The 22,264-nt window shown below is 58.7% G+C and overlaps 1 protein-coding gene across 3 annotated transcripts; it reads left to right on the forward strand.

The window, feature by feature from the left end:
- The first annotated feature begins 492 nt into the window (after window positions 1-492).
- Window positions 493-19,884, forward strand: GPT (glutamic--pyruvic transaminase). Of its 3 annotated transcripts, none has more exons than XM_088058343.1 (12): window positions 493-536; window positions 5,867-6,017; window positions 9,206-9,295; window positions 9,390-9,498; window positions 9,597-9,727; window positions 11,360-11,603; window positions 13,876-13,955; window positions 14,050-14,186; window positions 15,308-15,482; window positions 16,680-16,835; window positions 18,779-18,891; window positions 19,689-19,884. In XM_088058343.1, exons 2-12 carry the CDS (start codon window positions 5,877-5,879, stop codon window positions 19,777-19,779), a joined length of 1,467 nt encoding a protein of 488 aa, XP_087914469.1. In that variant the 5' UTR covers window positions 493-536; window positions 5,867-5,876; the 3' UTR covers window positions 19,780-19,884. The 3 variants fall into 3 exon arrangements, with proteins under 3 accessions (XP_087914469.1, XP_014118252.1, XP_005534388.2); XM_014262777.2 differs by lacking the exon at window positions 493-536 and adding an exon at window positions 5,369-5,659; XM_005534331.3 differs by lacking the exon at window positions 493-536 and having other exon boundaries at window positions 5,711-6,017.
- The last annotated feature ends 2,380 nt before the right edge of the window (window positions 19,885-22,264 follow it).

Genomic DNA, 22,264 nt, shown 5'->3' on the forward strand with positions numbered 1-22,264 from the left:
CACATTTGGGGTTTTATGAACCCCCAAATCCACATTTGGGGTTTTATTAACCCCTAATTCCACATTTGGGGTTTTTAGGATCCCCCAAATCCACATTTGGGGTTTTTAGGACCCCCTTAAATCCACATTTGGGGTTTTTAGGATCCCCCAAATCCACATTTGGGGTTTTATGAACCCCCAAATCCACATTTGGGGTTTTTAGGACCCCCTTAAATCCACATTTGGGGTTTTTAGGATCCCCCAAATCCACATTTGGGGTTTTTAGGATCCCCCCCCAAACCCCACCTCAAACCCCCACCCCCCCCTCCCCAAATCCTAACCCACCCCCACCCCCAACATTCCGGGCACCCCAAAACCTCCCCTCCCCCAATCCCAAACTGGGGGTTCGGGGTTTGGGTTTTTTTTTTGGGGGGGGGGTGGCCCTTTATGGGGGCGGGGCACACCCCCCCCACCCCAAAAAAAAAAACCCCAAATCCTCCCCTCCCCCGATCCCAATCCCGCTTCTATTTCGGGCCCCGCGGCAGCTGCAGGCAAAGGTCAGTCGTAGGGTGACCCCAAAAAGCTCCCCCCACACCCCAAAATCCCACCCCAAAAACCCCAAAAAGGCCCCGCGGGAGGCGTTGGGGGGGTGGGGGGTGGGGATTTGGTTTTTTGGGGTTTTTTTTTTGGGGTGCTGGGAGGGGCTGATAAGGGGTGGGGGGATGGGAAAAGGGTGGGGCGGCCCTAAAAGAGCGGGAATTTGGGGTTTGGGGGGTCCTAAAAGGGGAGATTTGGGGTTTTAAAAATGGGAATTTGGGGGGTCCCAAAAGGGGGAATTTGGGGTTTGGGGGGTCCTAAAAAGGGGAATTTGGGGTTTGGGGGGTCCCAAAAGGGGAGATTTGGGGTTAAAATGGGAATTTGGGGGTCCCAAAAGGGGGAATTTGGGGTTTGGGGGGTCCTAAAAGGGGAGATTTGGGGTTGGGGGGTCCTAAAAGGGAAAGTTTGGGGTTTGGGGGGTCCTAAAAGGGAAAATTTGAGGTTTGGAGGGTCCTAAAAGGGGGAATTTGGGGTTTGGGGGGTCCTAAAAGGGAAAGTTTGGGGTTTGGGGGGTCCCAAAAGGGAAAGTTTGGGGTTTGGGGGGTCCTAAAAGGGAAAGTTTGGGATTTGGGGGGCCCTAAAAGGGAAAGTTTGGGGTTTGGGGGGTCCTAAAAGGGAAAGTTTGAGGTTTGGAGGGTCCTAAAAGGGTAAATTTGGGGTTTGGGGGGTCCTAAAAGGGAAAGTTTGGGGTTTGGGGGGTCCCAAAAGGGAAAGTTTGGGGTTTGGGGGGTCCTAAAAGGGAAAGTTTGGGGGGTCCTAAAAGGGAAAGTTTGGGGTTTGGAGGGTCCCAAAAGGGAAAGTTTGGGGTTTGGGGGGTCCTAAAAGGGAAAGTTTGAGGTTTGGAGGGTCCTAAAAGGGAAAGTTTGGGGTTTGGGGGGTCCTAAAAGGGAAAGTTTGAGGTTTGGAGGGTCCTAAAAGGGTAAATTTGGAGTTTGGGGGGTCCTAAAAGGGAAAGTTTGGGGTTTGGGGGGTCCTAAAAGGGGAATTTGGGGTTTGGGGGGTCCTAAAAGAGGAATTTGGGGTTTGGGGGATCGTAAAAGGGGGAATTTGGGGTTTGGGGGGTCCTAAAAGGGGAATTTGGGGTTTGGGGGATCTCAAATGGGGGAATTTGGGGTTTGGGGGGTCCTAAAAGGGAAAGTTTGGGGTTTGGGGAGTCCCAAAAGGGAAAGTTTGGGGTTTGGGGGGTCCTAAAAGGGAAAGTTTGGGGTTTGGGGGCCCTAAAAGGGAAAGTTTGGGGTTTGGGGGGCCCTAAAAGGGAAAGTTTGGGGTTTGGGGGGTCCTAAAAGGGAAAGTTTGGGGTTTGGGGGATCTCAAATGGGGGAATTTGGGGTTTGGGGGGTCCTAAAAGGGAAAGTTTGGGGTTTGGGGGGTCCTAAAAGGGTAAATTTGGGGTTTAGGGAGTCCTAAAAGGGGAATTTGAGGTTTAGGGGGTCCTAAAAGGGGAATTTGGGGTTTGGGGGATCTCACATGGGGGAATTTGGGGTTAAAATGGGAATTTGGGGATCCCAAAAGGGGGAATTTGGGGTTTGGGGGGTCCCAAAAGGGAAAATTTGGGTTTGAGGAGTCCTAAAAGGGGAATTATGGTGTATGGAGGGTCCTAAAAGGGAACGTTTGGGGTTTGTGGGGTCCTAAAAGGGTAAATTTGGGGTTTAGGGAGTCCTAAAAGGGTAAATTTGGGGTTTGGGGGGTCCTAAAAGGGAAAGTTTGGGGTTTGGGGGGTCCTAAAAGAAGGAATTTGGGGATTGGGGGGACCTAAATGGGGGAATTTGGGGGTGAAATGGGGTTTGGGGCTTTCCCATTTTGGGGGATCCCCCAATGGGGTCCCCAATGGGTTCTGTGGGGTTCTATGGGGTCCCCAATGGGATCTGTGGGCTCTATGGGGTCCCCAATGGGGTCTGTGGGCTCTATGGGGTCCCCAATGGGGTCTGTGGGGTTCTATGGGGATCAATGGGGCTCTATGGGGTCCCCAGTGGGATCTATGGGGTCCCCAATGGGATCTGTGGGGCTCTGTGGGGTCCCCAATGGGATCTGTGGGGGTCCCGAATGGGTTCTGTGGGGTTCTATGGGGATCGGTGGGGTCTATGGGGTCCCCAATGGGTTCTATGGGGATCAATGGGGCTCTATGGGGTCCCCAGTGGGATCTATGGGGCTCTGTGGGGTCCCCAATGGGATCTGTGGGGGTCCCCAATGGGTTCTGTGGGGTTCTATGGGGATCAGTGGGGTCTATGGGGTCCCCACTGGGCTCTATGGGGTCCCCAATGGGATCTATGGGCTCTATGGGGATCAATGGGGCTCTATGGGGTCCCCAATGGGATCTATGGGGTCCCCAATGGGTTCTATGGGGTCCCCAATGGGATCTGTGGGGTCCCCAATGGGCTCTATGGGGATCAATGGGGCTCTGTGGGGTCCCCAGTGGGATCAGTGGGGTCCCCAATGGGATCTATGGGCTCTATGGGGATCAATGGGGCTCTATGGGGATCAATGGGGCTCTGTGGGGTCCCCAGTGGGATCTATGGGGTCCCCAATGGGATCTATGGGGTCCCCAATGGGATCTGTGGGGTCCCCAATGGGCTCTATGGGGATCAATGGGGCTCTATGGGGTCCCCAGTGGGATCAGTGGGGTCCCCAATGGGATCTATGGGCTCTATGGGGATCAATGGGGCTCTATGGGGATCAATGGGGCTCTGTGGGGTCCCCAGTGGGATCTATGGGGTCCCCAATGGGATCTATGGGGTCCCCAATGGGATCTGTGGGGTCCCCAATGGGCTCTATGGGGATCAATGGGGCTCTATGGGGTCCCCAGTGGGATCAGTGGGGTCCCCAATGGGATCTATGGGCTCTATGGGGATCAATGGGGCTCTGTGGGGTCCCCAATGGGATCTATGGGGGTCCCCAAATGGGAGGATCCATAGGGACCCCCAATAGGGGGGGGAGGTCCCCGCACCGAGACCCCCCCCCGCCCTCTTCCCGCCGCGGTTTGGGCGCTCCGTGCCCCGCCCCCTCCGCCAGCAACCAATCAGCTTCTCGTGGGCGTGGTTTAAGTGTTGATTGACAGCTGAGGGGCGTGGCCAGCGCGGGCGCGGCTGTTGGCGCCGCTGGGGGGCGCTGTGGGCGGGGTCATTTGGCGACATTTGGGGACATTTGAGGATATTTGGGGACATTTGGGACCACTTGGGGACATTTCGGGGGGTCTGCGGTGCCAAATTCCCGAGCCCCACGAGCCCCACGTCGCCTGTCCCTGACCCGCGGGGTGACACGGTCCGCACAGCCCCCAGTGCCACCTTCCCGATGTCACCCCCATTCCCGGTGTCCCTTGTCCCCAGTGCCACCTTCCCGATGTCACCCCCATTCCCGGTGTCCCTTGTCCCCAGTGCCACCTTCCCGATGTCACCCCCATTCCCGGTGTCCCTTGTCCCCCGTGCCACCTTCCCGATGTCACCCCCCATTCCCGGTGTCCCTTGTCCCCAGTGCCACCTTCCCGATGTCACCCCCATTCCCGGTGTCCCTTGTCCCCAGTGCCACCTTCCCGATGTCACCCCCATTCCCGGTGTCCCTTGTCCCCAGTGCCACCTTCCCGATGTCACCCCCATTCCCGGTGCCACTTGTCCCCGGTGCCACGTGCCCGGTGCCGGCTGTCCCCTGTCCCCGGTGCCACCCCTGTCCCTGTGCCCGCTGTCCCCGGTGCCACGTGCCCGCTCCCGGTGTCCCGTTCCCGGTGCCACCTCCGTGTCCCAGTGCCACCCCTGTCCCCGTTCCCGGTGTCCCATTCCCGGTGCCACCCCCGTGTCCCAGTGCCACCCCTGTCCCCGTTCCCGGTGTCCCATTCCCGGTGCCACCCCCTTTTCCCGGTGCCCGCTGTCCCCGCTGTCATGTGCCAGCTGCTTGTGTCCTGTGTCCCATTCCCGGTGTCCCCTTCCCGGTGTCACCCCCGCTCCCAGTGCCACCCCGGTGTCCCAGTGCCACCCCGGTGTCCCAGTGCCACCCCTGTCCCCGCTCCCGGTGTCCCAGTGCCACCCCCGTTCCCGCTGTCCCGTTCCCGGTGCCATGTGCCGGTTCCCGGTGCCACCCCCTTTTCCCAGTGTCCCGCTCCTGGTGCCACCCCCTTTTCCCAGGGTCCCGTGCCCGGCGCCACCCCCGTGTCCCAGTGCCACTCCTGTCCCCATTCCCAGTGTCACTCCTGTCCCAGTGCCACTCCTGTCCCCAGTGCCACCCCTGTCCCAGTGCCACCCCTGTCCCAGTGCCACCTGTGTCCCCGCTCCTGGTTCCCAGTGCCACCCGTGTCCCAGTGCCACCCCTGTCCCAGTGCCACCTGTGTCCCCGCTCCTGGTTCCCAGTGCCACCCGTGTCCCAGTGCCACCCCTGTCCCAGTGCCACCCGTGTCCCAGTGCCACCTGTGTCCCCGCTCCTGGTTCCCAGTGCCCGTGTCCCTCTGCCACCCCACTCCCGGTGTCCCAGTGCCACCCTCGTTCCCAGCGCCACCCGTGTCTCAGTGCCACCTGTGCCCCCGCTCCCAGTGCCACCCCTGTCCCCATTCCCGGTGTCCCAGTGCCACCCCTGTCCCCAGTCCCGGTGTCCCAGTGTCACTCCTGTCCCCGTTCCCAGTGCCACCCCTGTCCCCGCTCCCAGTGTCACCCCTGTCCCCGCTCCTGGTGCCACCCCCGCTCCCAGCGCCACCCCCATTCCCAGTTCCAACCCCGCTCCCAGCGCCACCCCCGGTGTCCCAGCGCCACCCCCGGTGTCCCAGTGCCACCCGTGTCCCGGTGTCCCAGTGCCACTCCTGTCCCCGCTCCCAGCGCCACTCCCGGTGTCCCAGCGCCACTCCCGCTGCCTCCTGTCGCCGCTGCCACCCCTTTCCCTGTCCCCGCTGTCCCCACCGGTGCCACGCGCCCATCCCCGTCCCGCTGCCACCCCTTTCCGTGTCCCCGCCGGTGCCACCCGCGCGCCCACCCGCGCCGTCCCCGTGTCCCGGTGCCGCCCCTTTCCGTGTCCCCGCTGTCCCCTCCGCCCCCCGCGCGCCTCCCCCGTTGCCCGTTGCCCTTCGCCCGTTGCCCGTTGCCCGTTGCCCCGGCCGAGGAAGGCGCCGGTAGCCGCGGAGCTCCGGGGAGGGTTTCGGGGTTCCCGGGGGCGGGTTCCGGGGGTGGCGGCTGCGGTGTCCCGGTGCTGGCGGTGTCCCGGTGCTGGCGGTGTCCCGGTGGTGGCGGTGTCGCGGTGTGGCGGGGCGGTGTCCCGGTGTCCCCCCGGGGCTCGGGGGGCCGGTGATGCGGGCTCTGAGGGCGCTGCGGCCCCGCAGGCTCCTGGCGATGGCGGCGGCTCCCGGGGGGTCCCGGCGGGGCCCGGTGCTGACCCCCGAGTCGATGAACCCCGCGATTCGCCGCGTGGAGTACGCGGTGCGCGGCCCCATCGTGGTGCGAGCGCTGGAGCTGGAGCAGGAGCTGCGCAAGGTACCGGGAAAAAACCCAAAAAACCCAAAAACTGACCCAAAAAAATCCCCAAAAAGGGCGGGGGACAAAACCGGAGCGGGAGAAGTCGGGCCCGAAATGGGAACTGACACCGGGAACCGGGACAAAACCGGACCGGGACAATCCCGAACCGGACCGGGAGAACCGGGACAATCCCGAACCGGACCGGGAGAACCCGGTCCTGAACCGGGAACTGACACCGGGAACCGGGACAATCCCAAACCGGGACAATCCCGAACCGGGACAATCCCGAAGCGGGACAATCCCGAACCGGGAGAACCCGGCTCCGAACCGGGAGCAGACCTCGGGAACCGGAACAATCCCGAACCGGACCGGGAGAACCCGGCCCTAAACCAGGAACAGCCCCCGGGAACCGGGACAATCCCGAACCGGACCGGGACAATCCCGGACTGGGAAAACCCGATCCCGAATCGGGACCAGTCCCCAAGAACCGGGACAATCCCGAACCGGACCGGGAGAACCCGGCCCTAAACCAGGAACAGACACCGGGAACCGGGACAGTCCCGAACCGGGACAATCCCGGGCCGGGACAATCCCGGGCCGGGGGAACCCGGCTCCGAACCGGGACCAGTCCCCAAGAACCGGGACAATCCCGGACCGGGAGAACCCGATCCCAAACCGGGACCAGTCCCCAAGAACCGGGACAATCCCGAACCGGACCGGGAGAACCCGATCCCAAACCGGGACCAGTCCCCAAGAACCGGGACAATCCCGAACCGGACCGGGACACTCCCGAACCGGGAAAACCCGGGCCTGAAAAGGGAAGAGACCCCAAAAACCGGGACAATCCCAGCCCTGAACCGGGACAATCCCGAACCGGGAGAACCCGATCCCAAACCGGGAACAGCCCCCGGGAACCGGGACAATCCCGAACCGGGAGAACCGAGACAATCCCGAACCGGGAGAACCGGGACAGTCCCGAACCGGGAGAACCGGGACAATCCCGAACCGGGAGAACCGGGACAGTCCCGAACCGGGAGAACCGGGACAATCCCGAACCGGGAGAACCCGATCCCAAAACGGGAACAGCTCCAGGGAACCGGGACAATCCCGAACCGGGAGAACCGAGACAACCCCGAACCGGGATATCCCGATCCCAAAATTTGGGGTCCCCTCCCCCCTAAATCGGGACCGCTCCAATCCCGGCTCTCCCTCCCCGCACCCCAAATTTGGCTCCTCCCGCCCCATAGCGCCCCCAAAAATGGGGTTTTACACCCCAAAAATGGGTTTATTACCCTCAAAAATGGGGTTTTACACCCCAAAAATGGGTTTATTACCCTCAAAAATGAGTTTTTCTTCCCAAAAAATGGGGGTTTACCCCCCAAAAATGGGGTTTTACCACCCAAAAACAGTTTATTACCCCCAAAAATGAGTTTTTCTTCCCAAAAAAATGGGATTTTAACCCCAAAAATGGGGTTTTACCACCCAAAAATTAGTTAATTGCCCCCAAAAATGGGGTTTTACCACCCAAAAATGAGTTTATTACCCCAAAAATGGGTTTACTACTCCCAAAAATGAGGTTTTCTTCCCAAAAAATGGGATTTTAACCCCAAAAATTGAGTTTTACCACCCAAAAATGGGGTTTTACAACTCAAAATGGGTTTATTGTCCCCAAAAATGAGTTTATTACCCCCAAAAATGAATTTATTTCCCACAAATACGGGGTTTTGCCCACATAAATGGGATTTAATCCCAAAAAAGGTGGTTTTCCCCTTAAAAAAATAGATTTTATCCTACAAAAATGGGTTTTATTTCCCAGAAAAGGGATTTTTCCCCCCCAAAAATGCAATCTTTTCCCAAAAAAGGGGATTTCCCCCCCAAAAAAAGTATTTTTTTCCAAGAAAAAAGAGTTTCCTTCACTAAAAATGAATTTTTTCCCCAAAAAAAGGGATTTTCCCCTCCAAAATTTGGTTTTAACTCCAAAAAATGAGTTTTTACTCAGAAAAAAAGGATTTTTCCCCCAAAAAAGGGATTATTTCCCCCCAAAAATAGGATTTTTAACACTAAAAAATGAGTTTTCCCCTTAAAAAAATATTTTTCCCCAAAAAAAGGATTTTCCCCCTCTAAAAAAGGGGTTTTCCCCCCAAAAAAGGGGAATTTTTTCCCCAAAAAAGGGGAATTTTTTCCCCAAAAAAAAGTTTTTCCCACTAAAATACGAGTCCCCCCCCCAAAAAAAGGATTTCCCCCCCAAAAAAAGGGATTTTTCTCTCCAGAAAAGCGATTTTCCCCCCCAAAAAATGCGATTTATCCCCCCAAAAAATGAGTTTTTACCCAAAAAAAGGGATTTTTTTTCCCCAAAAAAGGGAATTTTTTTCCCCTGGGGTTGCGGGAGGGGGTTGGGGACACGGCGGGGGTGGCAGGGGTGACGCCGAGGTGACACAGGTGACACTTTGGGGGCGGTGCCACCCTCGGGGGGGGGGGGGGGGGGAGGGGCAGAGCCCGGCGTGGCCGAGGTGGCCAAAGTCCGGCCGAGGTGGCCGCGGTCACCCGGGCTGGGGGTGGGGACATGGGCACAATGTCCCTGAGGTCCCCAAAGTCCCCGAGGTCCTCAAAGTCCCCCAGGGTCCCTGAGGTCCCCAAAGTCCCCGAGGTCCCCAAAGTCCCCGAGGTCCCCGATGTCCCCAAGGTCCCCAAAGTCCCCGAGGTCCCCGATGTCCCCAAAGTCCCCGAGGTCCCCGAAGTCCCCAAAGTCCCTGAGGTCCCTGAAGTCCGGGAGGTCCCCAAAATCCCCCAGGGTCCCCAGGGTCCTTGAGCCCGATGTCCCCAAGGTCCCCGAGGTCGCTGAGGTCCCCGAAGTCCCCAAAATCACCAAGGTCCCCAAAGTCCCCGAGGTCCCCAAGTCCCCGAGGTCGCCGTTCGTGGTGTCGCAGCCACTCCCAGGACAGGGGACACAGCGGTGACGTCACTGCCCTGCTGGTGGCACCCGTGTGACAGCGGGGGTGGCCCCGGGTGGGGACAGGCGGGACATGACCCCTGACCTGTCCCTGTCCCCTTGTTCCTGTCCCCATGTTCGTGTCCCTGTCCCCGTGTTCCCCTGTCCCCATCCCTGTCCCCCTGTCCTCGTGTCCCCCTGTCCCCCCTGTCCCCCTCTCTGTCCCCGTGTCCCCACTGTCCCCATCCCTGTCCCCACTGTCCCCGTGTCCCCTCAGGGTGTCTCCAAGCCCTTCACCGAAGTCATCAAGGCCAACATCGGTGACGCGCACGCCATGGGCCAGCAGCCCATCACCTTCCTCCGCCAGGTACGGCCTCGGTGCCACCCCAGGGCCACCTCGGGGCCACCCCGGGGCCACCAGGGGCCAATCCCGGCCCGTTGTCACCCTGCTGTCCCCTCAGGTGGCCGCGCTCTGCCTGTGCCCGGAGCTCATGAAGGACTCGTCCCTCCCCAGCGACGCCAAGGAGCGAGCGCGGCGACTTCTATCGGCCTGCGGTGGCCAGAGCGTGGGTCGGTGTCACCTCCCCTCCTCGGCGACAACCCCTGGGGGTGTCACCTGCGGTGGCTTTTGGTGGGGACAGGTGACACGGTGGCTGTCCCCCTGCCAGGTTCCTACAGCGCCAGCCCCGGCGTGCAGATGGTGCGGGAGAACGTGGCGCGCTACATCGAGCGGCGCGATGGTGTCCCCGCCAGCCCCGACGACATCTTCCTGTCCACGGGCGCCAGCGACGCCATCGTGGTACGGTGACATCGGCCACCACCCCCCTGGGGACACCGGGCTCGGTGCCACCACCCCTCCCCCGGCCGTTCCCACGGAGGACAAAGGGACCTTTGTGGCCGGGGGTGGCGCTGGGCCCGGGCGGTGTCGCCGCGCCGGGGGTGGCACCGCGTTGTCGCCGAGGCCGGGTGGTTGCCGTGGTTATGGTGGCGCTGTGCCCGGCCCCGCGTTGTCCCCTCGCTGTCCCCTCGGTGTCCCCTCGTGTCCGAAGGTCACTGCTGGGGGTCTGTTGTGGTCGCGGTGTCCCCAAGGGTGTCCCCAAGTTTCTGTCCTGTGGTTGTGGCCACCATCCTGCCCGTTGTCGCCGCTGTCCCCCCCGTCCTGTCCCGTCGTTGTGTCCGTGCCCACCCCAAACATGTCCCCGTGGTGTCCCCTCATTGTCCCCGTGGTGTCCCCTCATTGTCCCCACAGTGTCCTGATTCCCACCCCATCCTGTCCCCTCATTGTCCCTATGGTGTCCCTGTGATGTCCCCGTGGTGTCCCTTCATTGTCCCCGTGGTGTCCCTTCACTGTCCCCACGATGTCCTGACAGCCACCCCATCTCGTCCCCTCAATGTCCCCTCAATGTCCCCTGGTTTTCCCCACGAGGTCCTGACAGCCACCCCATCCTGTCCCCTCAATGTCCCCTCAATCTCCTTCCACCCCTCAATGTCCCCTCAATGTCCAACCCCAACCCCTCATTGTCCCCTCACTGTCCCCTCAATCTCCCGCCCCCCGCCCCTGTGTCCCCTCTGTCCCCCGTGTCCCCCCTCGTTTCCCTCCCTGACTGTCCCCTCTGTCCCCCCTAACTCTCCCCCGTGTCCCCCCTCTGTCCCCCTCCCCCGACTCTCCCCCGTGTCCCCCCTGTGTCCCCCCCTGCTGACTGTCCCCCGTGTCCCCTCTTTCCCCCCCGACTGTCCCCCTGTGTCCCCCCCGACTGTCCCCAGTGTTCCCCCTGTGTCCCCCTTCTTGCCCCCGTGTCCCCTCTGTGCCCTCCCCTGACTGTCCCCCCTCTTTCCCCCCTGACTGTCCCTCGTGTCCCCCTTGTGTCCCTCGTGTCCCCCCTGTGTCCCCTCTGTGTCCCCGCTGACTGTCCCCCGTGTCCCAGCTGACTGTCCCCCGTGTTCCCGCTGACTGTCCCCCGTGACTGTCTCCCGTGTCCCCCCTCTTTCCCCAGTGTCCCCCCTGTGTCCCCCGCTCGCTGACTGTCCCCCGTGTCCCCCGTGACTGTCCCCTCTGTCCCCCCTCTTTCCCCCCCGACTGTCTCCCGTGTCCCCTCTGTGTCCCCGCTGACTGTCCCCCGTGTCCCCTCTTTCCCACCCCCCGACTGTCCCCCCGTGTCCCCCCTGACTGCCCCCCGTGTACCCTCTCACCCCCCTGACTCTCCCCCATGTCCCCCCGACTGTCCCCCTGTGTCCCCGGTGTCCCCTCTGACTGTCCCCTCTGTCCCCTCCCCTGACTGTCCCCGGTGTCCCCTCTGACTATCCCCCGTGTCCCCCTTCTTTCCCCAGTGTCCCACCTGTGTCCCCTCCCGACTGTCCCTCGTGTCCCCCGTGTCCCCTGTGACTGTCCCCTGTCCCCCCCGCTGACCGTCCCCGCTGTGTGTCCCCCCAGAACATCCTGAAGCTGTTGGTGTGCGGTTCGGGCTCGTCTCGCACGGGTGTTCTGATCCCGATCCCGCAGTACCCGCTCTACTCGGCGGCGCTGGCGGAGCTGGACGCGGCGCAGGTCCGTTACTACCTGGCCGAGGAGCGCTGCTGGGCGCTGGACGTGGCCGAGCTGCGCCGGGCGCTGGACGAGGGGCGCCGCCGCTGCTCGCCGCGGGTGCTCTGCATCATCAACCCCGGCAACCCCACCGGTAACGGGGGCTGTGGGGTCTGTGGGGTGTGATCTGTGTGGGGTGTGGGGTGTGTGGGGTGTGTAGGATCCGTGGGGTGTGTGGGGTGTGTGGGGTGTGTGTGCGCCGGGCGCTGGACGAGGGGCGCCGCCGCTGCTCGCCGCGGGTGCTCTGCATCATCAACCCCGGCAACCCCACCGGTAACGGGGGCTGTGGGGTGTGATTTGTGGGGTGTGTGGGGTGTGATTTGTGGGGTGTGAACTGTGGGGTGTGATCTGTGGGGTGTGTGGGGTGTGTGGGATCCATGGGGTGTGTGGGGTGTGATCTGTGGGGTGTGAGGGGTGTGCGGGGTGTGTAGGATCCGTGGGGTCTGTGGGGTGTGTGGGGTGGGATCCGTGGGGGTGTGTGGGGTCTGTGGAGTCCGTGGGGTGTGTGGGATGGGATATTTGGGATGGGATATTTGGGATGGGATATCTGGGGTGGGATATTTGGGGTGGGATATCTGGGATGGGATATTTGGGATGGGATATTTGGGGTGGGATATTTGGGGTGGGATATTTGGGGTGGGATATCTGGGGTGGGATATCTGGGATGGGATATTTGGGATGGGATATTTGGGATGGGATATTTGGGGTGGGATATCTGGGATGGGATATCTGGGATGGGATATCTGGGATGGGATATCTGGGATGGGATATTTGGGGTGGGATATCTGGGGTTGGATATTTGGGGTGGGATATTTGGGGTGGGATATTTGGGATGGGATATTTGGGATGGGATATCTGGGATGGGATATTCGGGATGGGATATCTGGGATGGGATATCTGGGGTGGGATATTTGGGATGGGATATCTGGGATGGGATATCTGGGATGGGATATTTGGGGTGGGATATCTGGGATGGGATATCTGGGATGGGATATCTGGGGTGGGATATTTGGGGTGGGATATCTGGGGTGGGATATTTGGGGTGGGATATCTGGGATGGGATATCTGGGATGGGATATTCGGGATGGGATATCTGGGATGGGATATCTGGGGTGGGATATTTGGGATGGGATATCTGGGATGGGATATCTGGGATGGGATATTTGGGGTGGGATATTTGGGGTGGGATATTTGGGATGGGATATCTGGGGTGGGATATTTGGGGTGGGATATTTGGGGTGGGATATTTGGGATGGGATATTTGGGATGGGATATTTGGGATGGGATATCTGGGGTGGGATATTTGGGATGGGATATTGGGGATGGGATATTTGGGGTGGGATATTTGGGGTGGGATATCTGGGATGGGATATCTGGGATGGGATATCTGGGGTGGGATATTTGGGATGGGATATTTGGGGTGGGATATTTGGGATGGGATATTTGGGGTGGGATATCTGGGGTGGGATATCTGGGATGGGATATTTGGGGTGGGATATCTGGGGTGGGATATCTGGGGTGGGATATTTGGGATGGGATATTTGGGGTGGGATATCTGGGGTGGGATATTTGGCGTGGGATGGATCCCATGGGGGAAGACCTGTGGTGAGGTCCTGGGGTGGACTGGGAACTCAGGATGGGGACCCCAAAACTGGAGTGGGACCCCAAAACTGAACTGGGACCCCAAACTGGCACCCCAAAACTGGATGGGGACCCCAAAACTGGGATCCCAGAACTGAACTGGGACCCCAAAACTGGGACCCCAAGTCTGGACTGGGATTCCAGAAGTGGGAGCCTAGAACTGGATGGAGAGCCCAGAACTGGGACCCCAGAACTGGATGGGGACCCCAAAACTGAACTGAGACCCCAGAAGTGGGACCCCAGAACTGGGACCTCAGAACTGGACAGGGACCCCAAAACTGGGACCCCAGAACTGGATGGGGACCCCAAAACATGGACCCCAAAACTGCGACCCCAGGACTGGGACCCCAGAAGTGGGACCCCAAAACTGTTCAGGGACCCCAGAACTGGGACCCCAGAAGTGGATGGGGACCCCAAGTATGGACAGGGACCCCAGAAGTGGGACCCCAAAACTGTTCAGGGACCCCAGAAGTGGGACCCCAAAACTGGGACCCCAGAACTGGGACCCCAGAAGTGGGACCCCAAAACTGGACGGGGACCCCAGAAGTGGAACCCCAAGTCTGGACGGGGACCCCAGAAGTGGAACCCCAAGTCTGAATGGGGACCCCAGAAGTGGAACCCCAGAAGTGGGTGGGGACCCCAAAACTGGGACCCCAAAACCGTTCAGGGACCCCAGAAGTGGGAGCCCAGTTTTGGGGTGCCCACATCCTCCATGGTGTCCCCAGGCCAGGTGCAGAGCCGGGAATGCATCGAGGACGTCATCAAGTTCGCCTACGAGGAGAAGCTTTTCCTCATGGCCGACGAGGTGGGCGTGGCTGGCAGGGGATGTTTCCCAAATTCCCGGGAAAATCCCGGAATTGCGGGTGACATCCTGGGATGTCCCGTCTCATCCCGCCCAGGTGTACCAGGACAACGTCTACGCCAAGGGCTCGGCCTTCTACTCGTTCAAGAAGGTCCTGAAGGAGATGGGGCCGCCCTACTCGGATTCGGTGGAGTTGGCCTCCTTCCACTCCATCTCCAAGGGATACATGGGAGAGTGAGTGCCGGGAATTCCAGGATTGTCACCTCCTGCCCTGGGATCCCAGAGGTCCCCATGGATCCCGTGGGATTGGATGGGGGAGGGTGTGGGATGGAGAGGCCACCATGCCGTGGATGTCATGGATTGGGGTTGGAGATGCCACCATGCCCTGGATCTCCTGGATTGGGGTTGGAGAGGCCACCACCCCATGGATCTCCTGGATTGGGGTTGGAGAGGCCACCACCCCATGGAATTTCTGGATTGGGGTTGGAAATGCCACCACCCCATGGATGTCATGGATTGGGGATGGAGAGGCCATCACCCTGTGGATCTCCTGGATTGGGGTTGGAGGTGACATCAGATGTGGATTTTGAGATTCCATGGATGCCATATCTTAACCATGGATTTCCGTTCCAAACCCCCACCCATGGATTCCATCCATGAATCCCACCTACATCTCCCACCCATGGCTTCCATGATGAACCCCCATCCATGGATCCTTCTCCATAGGTTCTCATCCATAGATTCCGTCCCTGGATCCTTCTCCATAGGTTCCCATCCATGAATCCCATCAGAGACCCCCACCCATGGATCCCATCCCAAACCCCCATCCATGGATCCCATCCATGGCTCCTCCTTCATAGGTTCCCATCCATGGATTCCCATCCCAAACCCCCACCCCAAACCCCCATCCATGGATTCCATCCATGAAGCCCACCCTCATCTCCCATCCATGGGTCTCATAATGGTTCCCCATCCATGGATCGTTCTCCATAGGTTCCAATCCATGGATTCCCATCCCAAACCCCCACCCATGGCTCCTTCTCCACAGGTTCCCATCCCAAATGCCCATCCCAAACCCCTATCCATGGATCCCATCCCCAAATTCCACCTACATCTCCCACCCATGGCTCCTTCTCCATAGGTTCCCACCCATGGATCCCATCACAGGCCCCCATCCATGGCTCCTTCTCCATAGGTTCCCATCCATGGATCCCATCCATGGATCCTTCTCCATATGTTCTCATCCATGGATTCCCGTTCCCCATCCTACCCCATCCCCACCTCTCCTCCCACGGATCCCATTCCCGGTGCTCCGGGGGATTCCGGGCGGTTCCGATGCGGGTGTGGTCCGGCAGGTGTGGGCTGCGGAGCGGTTACGTGGAGGTGGTGAACCTGCACCCCGAGGTGAAGGCCGAGCTCTCCAAGCTCGTGTCGGTCCGGCTGTGCCCGCCCGTGCTGGGACAGATGGTCCTGGACACCATCATGGATCCGCCAAAGCCCGGAGATCCGTCCTACGAGCGCTTCCAGGCTGTACGGAACAGCGGGATTGGGATTGGGATCCATGGGATCCATGGGATTGGGATCCATGGGATGGGATTGGGATGGGATTCATGGGATGGGATTGGGATGGGATCCATGGGATGGGATCCACCAAAACCCGGAGATCCGTCCTACGAGCGCTTCCAGGCTGTACGGAACGGCGGGATTGGGATTGGGATCCATGGGATTGGATCCATGGGATTCGGATTGGGATCCATGGGATTGGGATCCATGGGATGGGATTGGGATCCATGGGATGGGATTGGGATGGGATTCATGGGATGGGATTGGGATGGGATCCATGGGATGGGATCCACCAAAACCCGGAGATCCGTCCTACGAGCGCTTCCAGACTGTACGGAACGGCGGGATTGGGATTGGGATCCATGGGATGGGATCCATGGGATTGGGATTGGGATCCATGGGATTGGGATCCATGGGATGGGATCCACCAAAACCCGGAGATCCGTCCTACGAGCGCTTCCAGGCTGTACGGAACGGCGGGATTGGGATTGGGATCCATGGGATGGGATCCATGGGATTCGGATTGGGATCCATGGGATTGGGATCCATGGGATGGGATCCACCCAAACCCGGGGATCCGTCCCACGAGCGCTTCCAGGCTGTACGGAACGGCGGGATTGGGATTGGAATTGGGATCTATGGGATTGGGATCCATGGGATGGGATTGGGATGGGGATCCATGGGATTTGGATTGGGATCCATGGGATCCATGGGAATGGGATCCATGGGATGGGATCCGCCCAAACCTGAAGAGCCGTCCCACGAGCCCTTCCAGGCTGTACGGAACAGCGGGATTGGGATCCATGGGATGGGACCCATGGGATTGGGATTGGGATAATGGGATAATGGGATGGGGTAATGGGATAATGGGATCCATGGGATGGGATAATGGGATAATGGGATCCATGGGATGGGATAATGGGATATAATGGGATAATGGGATCCATGGGATGGGATAATGGGATAATGGGATCCGTGGGATGGGATAATGGGATATAATGGGATAATGGGATCCGTGGGATGGGATAATGGGATATAATGGGATATAATGGGATAATGGGATCCGTGGGATGGGCTGGGATATTGGACAGGATGGGATTGGCACGGGATGAACCGGGCTGAACGGGAAGAGAATTCCCAGATTCCCATCCCGTTTTCCGGCAGGAGAAGGAGGCCGTGCTCAGCGCCCTGGCGGAAAAGGCGCGGCTGACGCAGGAGATCTTCAACCGGACCCCGGGGATCCACTGCAACCCCGTGCAGGGAGCCATGTACTCCTTCCCCCGGATCGACCTCCCGGATGGAGCGCTGGCTGCCGCCAAGGTGCCCGGGAACGCCGGGAATGCCGGGATCTGCTCCGGGATCCGCACCAGGAATGGCGGGATCTGTACCGGGATTTTCACTGGGAATGGCGGGATCTGTGCCGGGATTTTCACTGGGAATGGTGGGATCTGTGCCGGGAATGGTGGGATCTGAACTGGAATCCACACTGGGAATGGCGGGATCTGCACTGGGAATGGCGGGATCTGCACTGGGATCTGCACCGGGAATGGCGGGATCTGCACTGGGAATGGCGGGATCTGCACTGGGAATGGCGGGATCTGCACTGGGAATGGCGGGATCTTTGCCGGGAATGGCGGGATCTGCACTGGGAATGGCGGGATCTTTGCCGGGAATGGCGGGATCTGCACTGGGAATGGCGGGATCTGCACTGGGAATGGCGGGATCTTTGCCGGGAATGGCGGGATCTGCACTGGGAATGGCGGGATCTTTGCCGGGAATGGCGGGATCTGCACTGGGAATGGCGGGATCTGCACTGGGAATGGCGGGATCTTTGCCGGGAATGGCGGGATCTGCACCGGGAATGGCGGGATCTGCACTGGGAATGGCGGGATCTGCACTGGGAATGGCGGGATCTTTGCCGGGAATGGCGGGATCTGCACTGGGAATGGCGGGATCTTTGCCGGGAATGGCGGGATCTGCACTGGGAATGGCGGGATCTTTGCCGGGAATGGCGGGATCTGCACCGGGAATGGCGGGATCTTTGCCGGGAATGGCAGGATCTGCACTGGGAATGGCGGGATCTGCACTGGGAATGGCGGGATCTTTGCCGGGAATGGCGGGATCTGCACTGGGATCTGCACCGGGAATGGTGGATCTCTGCTGGGAATGGCGGGATCTGCACCAGGATTCGCACCGGGAATGGCGGGATCTGCGCCAGGAATGGTGGGATCTGCACTGGGAATGGTGGGATCTGCACTGGGATCTGCACTGGGAATGGTGGGATCTGCACTGGGAATGGCGGGATCCGCACTGGGAATGGCAGGATCTGCATAGGGATCCGCACTGGGAATGGTGGGATCTGTACTGGGAATGGTGGGATCTGATCTGCACTGGGAATGGCGGGATCTGAACTGGGAATGCTGGGATCTGATCTGCACCGGGATCCGCACCGGGAATGGTGGGATCTGCACTGGGAATGGCGAGATCTGAACTGGGAATTGCGGGATCTGAACTGGGAATTGTGGGATCTGAACTGGGAATGTCGGGATCCATGCTGGGAATGGCGGGTTCTGAGCTGGGAATGCTGGGATGGGCGGGTGGGAGCCCAGCTGGGAGATGGGGCAGATGGACGGGATTCCAAATGGGATGAACGGGATCCAAACTGGGACGGACGGGATCCAAACTGGGATGGATGGATCCAAACTGGGAGATGTGGGAATGGACGGGATCCCAAAAGGGATGGACAGGATTCCAATAGGATGGGTGGGATCCAAACTGGGAGATGTGAGATGGACAAGATCCAAACTGGGATGGACGGGATCCAAACTGGGATGGGTGGGATCCAAACTGGGATGGGCGGGATTCCAAATGGGATGGGTGGGATCCAAACTGGGATGGACAGGATTCCAAATGGGATGGGTGGGATCCAAACTGGGATGGACGGGATTCCAAATGGGATGGATGGGATCTAAACTGGGATGGATGGGACCCAAGCTGGGATGGATGGGATCCAAACTGGGATGGACGGGACCCAAACTGGGATGAATGGGATCCAAACAGGGAGATGTGGGAATGGACGGGATCCAAACTGGGATGGATGTGGGATGGATGTGGGATGGATGGGATGGATCCCGATCCACGTGGGGCTCTTTGGGATGGATCCCGATCCACGTGGGACTCTTTGGGATGGATCCTGATCCACGTGGGGTGTGCGGGACATGATCCCGGTTTTTCCGACACCGCGTTCCGTGCGGAATTCCCAGGAGAAGCAGCAGGCCCCGGACATGTTCTTCTGCATGAGGCTCCTGGAGGAAACCGGGATCTGCGTCGTCCCGGGAAGCGGCTTCGGACAGAAGGAAGGCACCTTCCACTTCCGGTGGGTTCCCGGGCCGGAATTCCCTGATTCTGGGGGGATCCCACCCCAAATTCCCTGATTTTGGGATCCCCCATCCCAAATTCCCAGTTCCTGAGGGGATCCCATCTCAAATTCCCTGATATTGGGAATTCCCCATCCCAAATTCCCAGTTCTTGGGATCCCACATCCCAAATTCCCTGTTCCTGAGGGGATCCCGCATCCCAAATTCCCTGTTCCTGATAGACCCCCACCCCAAATTCCTGATTTCTGGGAATTCCCCATCCCAAATTCCCTCTTTTTGGGGGGATCCCACCCCAAATTCCCTGTTATTGGGATCCCCCACCCCAAATTCCTGATTCTTGGGATCCCGCATCCCAAATTCCCTGTTCCTGGGGGGATCCCCGTCCCAAATTCCCAAATCCCCCCTCCCAAAATTCCCAAATCCCCCAAATCCCAAATCCCCAAATCCCAAAATCCCCAAATCTTCCATCCCAAATCCCAAAATCCCCAAATCCCCTCATCCCAAATCCCCAAATTCCCAAATCCCCAAATCCTCCATCCCAAATCCCCTCATCCCAAATCCCCAAATTCCCAAATCCCCAAATCCTCCATCCCAAATCCCCAAATCCCAAATCCCCAAATCCCCAAATCCCAAATCCCCAAATCCCAAATCCCCTCCCCCCACCCACCACAACTTTTTGGCATCCCCGGGAAAAAGGAGCTTCGAAATTCGGGAATTTTCCCCATTTTTCCAGTGGAGAAAATTTGGGAATTCCCTTCCCTTTTCCCACCTTTTTTTTTTGGGATTTTCCCGCCAGGATGACGATCCTGCCTCCCACGGACAAACTGAAAATCCTCCTGGAAAAACTCAGCGCCTTCTACACCAAATTTGTCAAGGAATTCTCTTAAAATTCCCGCCTGGAATTCCCACCTGGCTTTTCCGGGTGTTTTTTCTTTTTGGGAATTGCGGGGCAGGTCCCCCCCAGTGTTCCCAAATAAAGGACAGTGACCGGCCTCGCCTTTTTCCGGGGGGATCCGGGAGGGTTTTTATGGAATTTGGGGTGGGATTTTGGGGAGGGGGGGTTGGGGAATTCCGGTTGGGTGTTCCCAGTCCTTGGGAATTGTGGCTCTTCCGGAATTCTGGGTCCTTCAATCCCTGGGAATTCCGGGTCCTCCAAAATTCCAGATCCTCCAATTCCTTGGGAATTTGGGAATTCCAGCTCTTCCAGTCCTTGGGAATTGTGGCTCTTCCGATCCCTGGGAATTCCAGATCCTCCAATTCCTTGGGAATTCCAGATCCTTCAATCCTTGGGAATTGTGGCTCCTCCAAAATTCCAGATCCTCCAATCCCTGGAAATTCTGACTCCTCCAAAATTCCAGATCCTCCCAATTCCTTGGGAATTGTGGCTCTTCCAGTCCCTGGCAATTCTGGCTCCTCCAAAATTCCAGCTCCTCCAATCCCTGGGAATTCCAGATCCTCCAATCCTTGGGAATTCCAGATCCTCCAATCCCTGGGAATTCTGGCTCCTCCAAAATTCCAGCTCCTCCAATCCTTGGGAATTCCAGATCCTCCAATTCCTTGGGAATTCCAGATCCTCCAATTCCTTGGGAATTCCAGATCCTCCAGTTCCTTGGGAATTTGGGAATTCCAGCTCCTCCAATCCTTGGGAATTGTGGCTCCTCCAAAATTCCCATCAAAAATTCCCCCCTAAAAAATTCCCAAAATAAATTTTAAAAATTCTCCGAAGAAAAAATTTCCGGGAAAAAAAATTCCCCAAAAAAATCCCCTAAAAAAAAAATTCCCACCCCCCCAAAAAATTTTTTCCCAAAGAAATTTCCAGAATTAAATTTCTCAGGGGGGAAAAAAAAATCCCCCCAAATTCCCCCTAAAAAATTCAAGCCTGGGGGGAAACTGAGGCACGGGGTGGGAATGAGTGGATCCCAAAGGGAAACTGAGGCACGGGGTGGGAATGAGTGGATCCCAAAGGGAAACTGAGGCACGGGGTGGGTTTAACTAGATCTAGGGGGGAACTGAGGCATGGGGTGGGAAAAACAGATCCTAAAGGGAAACTGAGGCACGGCGCTTGTTGAACCGGATCCCAAAGGTAAACTGAGGCACAGGATGGGGATGATTTGATCCCAAAAGGGAAACTGAGGCACGGGATGGGAATGACCGGATCCCAGAGGGGAAACTGAGGCACGACGCTGGTTGAACCGGATCCCAAAAGGGAAACTGAGGCAGGGGATGGGGGTGGTGGGAATGACTTCTTGGAGTTCTGGGAGTTTTGGGAATTTGGATCTTTGGGATTCCCTGGGAACCCCTGGAGCTCCGGGAATTTTGGATGTCGCTGATCCCGGGGGTCCCCTGGGTGCCACCATCGCTGTCCTCGCAGCCCTGGGGACCCCCAGGGCTCCTTGGGATCAGGATCAGGATCGGGATCAGGACCGGGATCCTCAGGATCTTTGGGATCCTTGGGATTGGGATCCTCGGGATCAGGATTGGGATTGGGATCCTCGGGATCTTTGGGATCCTTGGGATTGGGATCCTCGGGATCAGGAGTGGGATTGGGATCTTCGGGATCAGGATCGGGATGAGGATTGGGATCCTCAGGAGCTTCGGGATCCTTGGGATCTGGATCAGGATTGGGATCCTCAGGATCCTTGGGATTGGGATCAGGATCAGGATTGAGATCTTCGGGATCAGGATCGGGATCCTCAGGATCTTCGGGATCTGGATCAGGATCCTCAGGATCTTCAGGATTGGGATCAGGATTGGGATCTTTGGGATCAGGATCGGGATCCTCGGGATCAGCATTGCGATCCTCGGGATTGGGATCCTCGGGATCCTCAGGATCCTTGGGATTGGGATCAGGATCCTCGGGATCAAGATTGGGATTGGGATCTTGGGGATCAGGATCGGGATGAGGATCAGGATTGGGATCCTCAGGATCTTCAGGATCGGATCTGGATCAGGATCCTTGGGATCTTTGGGATCAAGCTTGGGATCTTCAGGATCAGGATCGGGATCTTTGGGATCAGGATTGGGATCCTCGGGAAGCGCGGCCTGGGGGAGGGGCCCGGTCCATGTTTTGGAGTTCGGGTCCATGTTTTGGGGTCCGGGTCCATGTTTTGGGTTCAGGGTCCATGTTTTGGAGTCCGGGTCCATGTTTTGGAGTCCGGGTCCATGTTTTGGGGTCCCTGTCCATGTTTTGGGGTCAGGATTGATGTTTTGGGGTCCCCCCAGTGCCCCATGCCGAGGGTGACCCGGGGACACGGAGCTGTCCCGGGCCCGCTGGGGCCATTCCCACCCCTTATCCCATTCCCTGCCCCAATTCCCGATCCCATTCCCAGAGCAGCCCCTGCCTCACTTTCCCCAAATTTCCCCCCATTTCCC

Source organism: Pseudopodoces humilis, chromosome 1 (genome assembly GCF_049639895.1).
Source record: "Pseudopodoces humilis isolate 2021_Gansu_Grassland_sample_001 chromosome 1, ASM4963989v1, whole genome shotgun sequence".
In the NCBI taxonomy this organism is placed as follows: Eukaryota; Metazoa; Chordata; class Aves; order Passeriformes; family Paridae; genus Pseudopodoces; species Pseudopodoces humilis.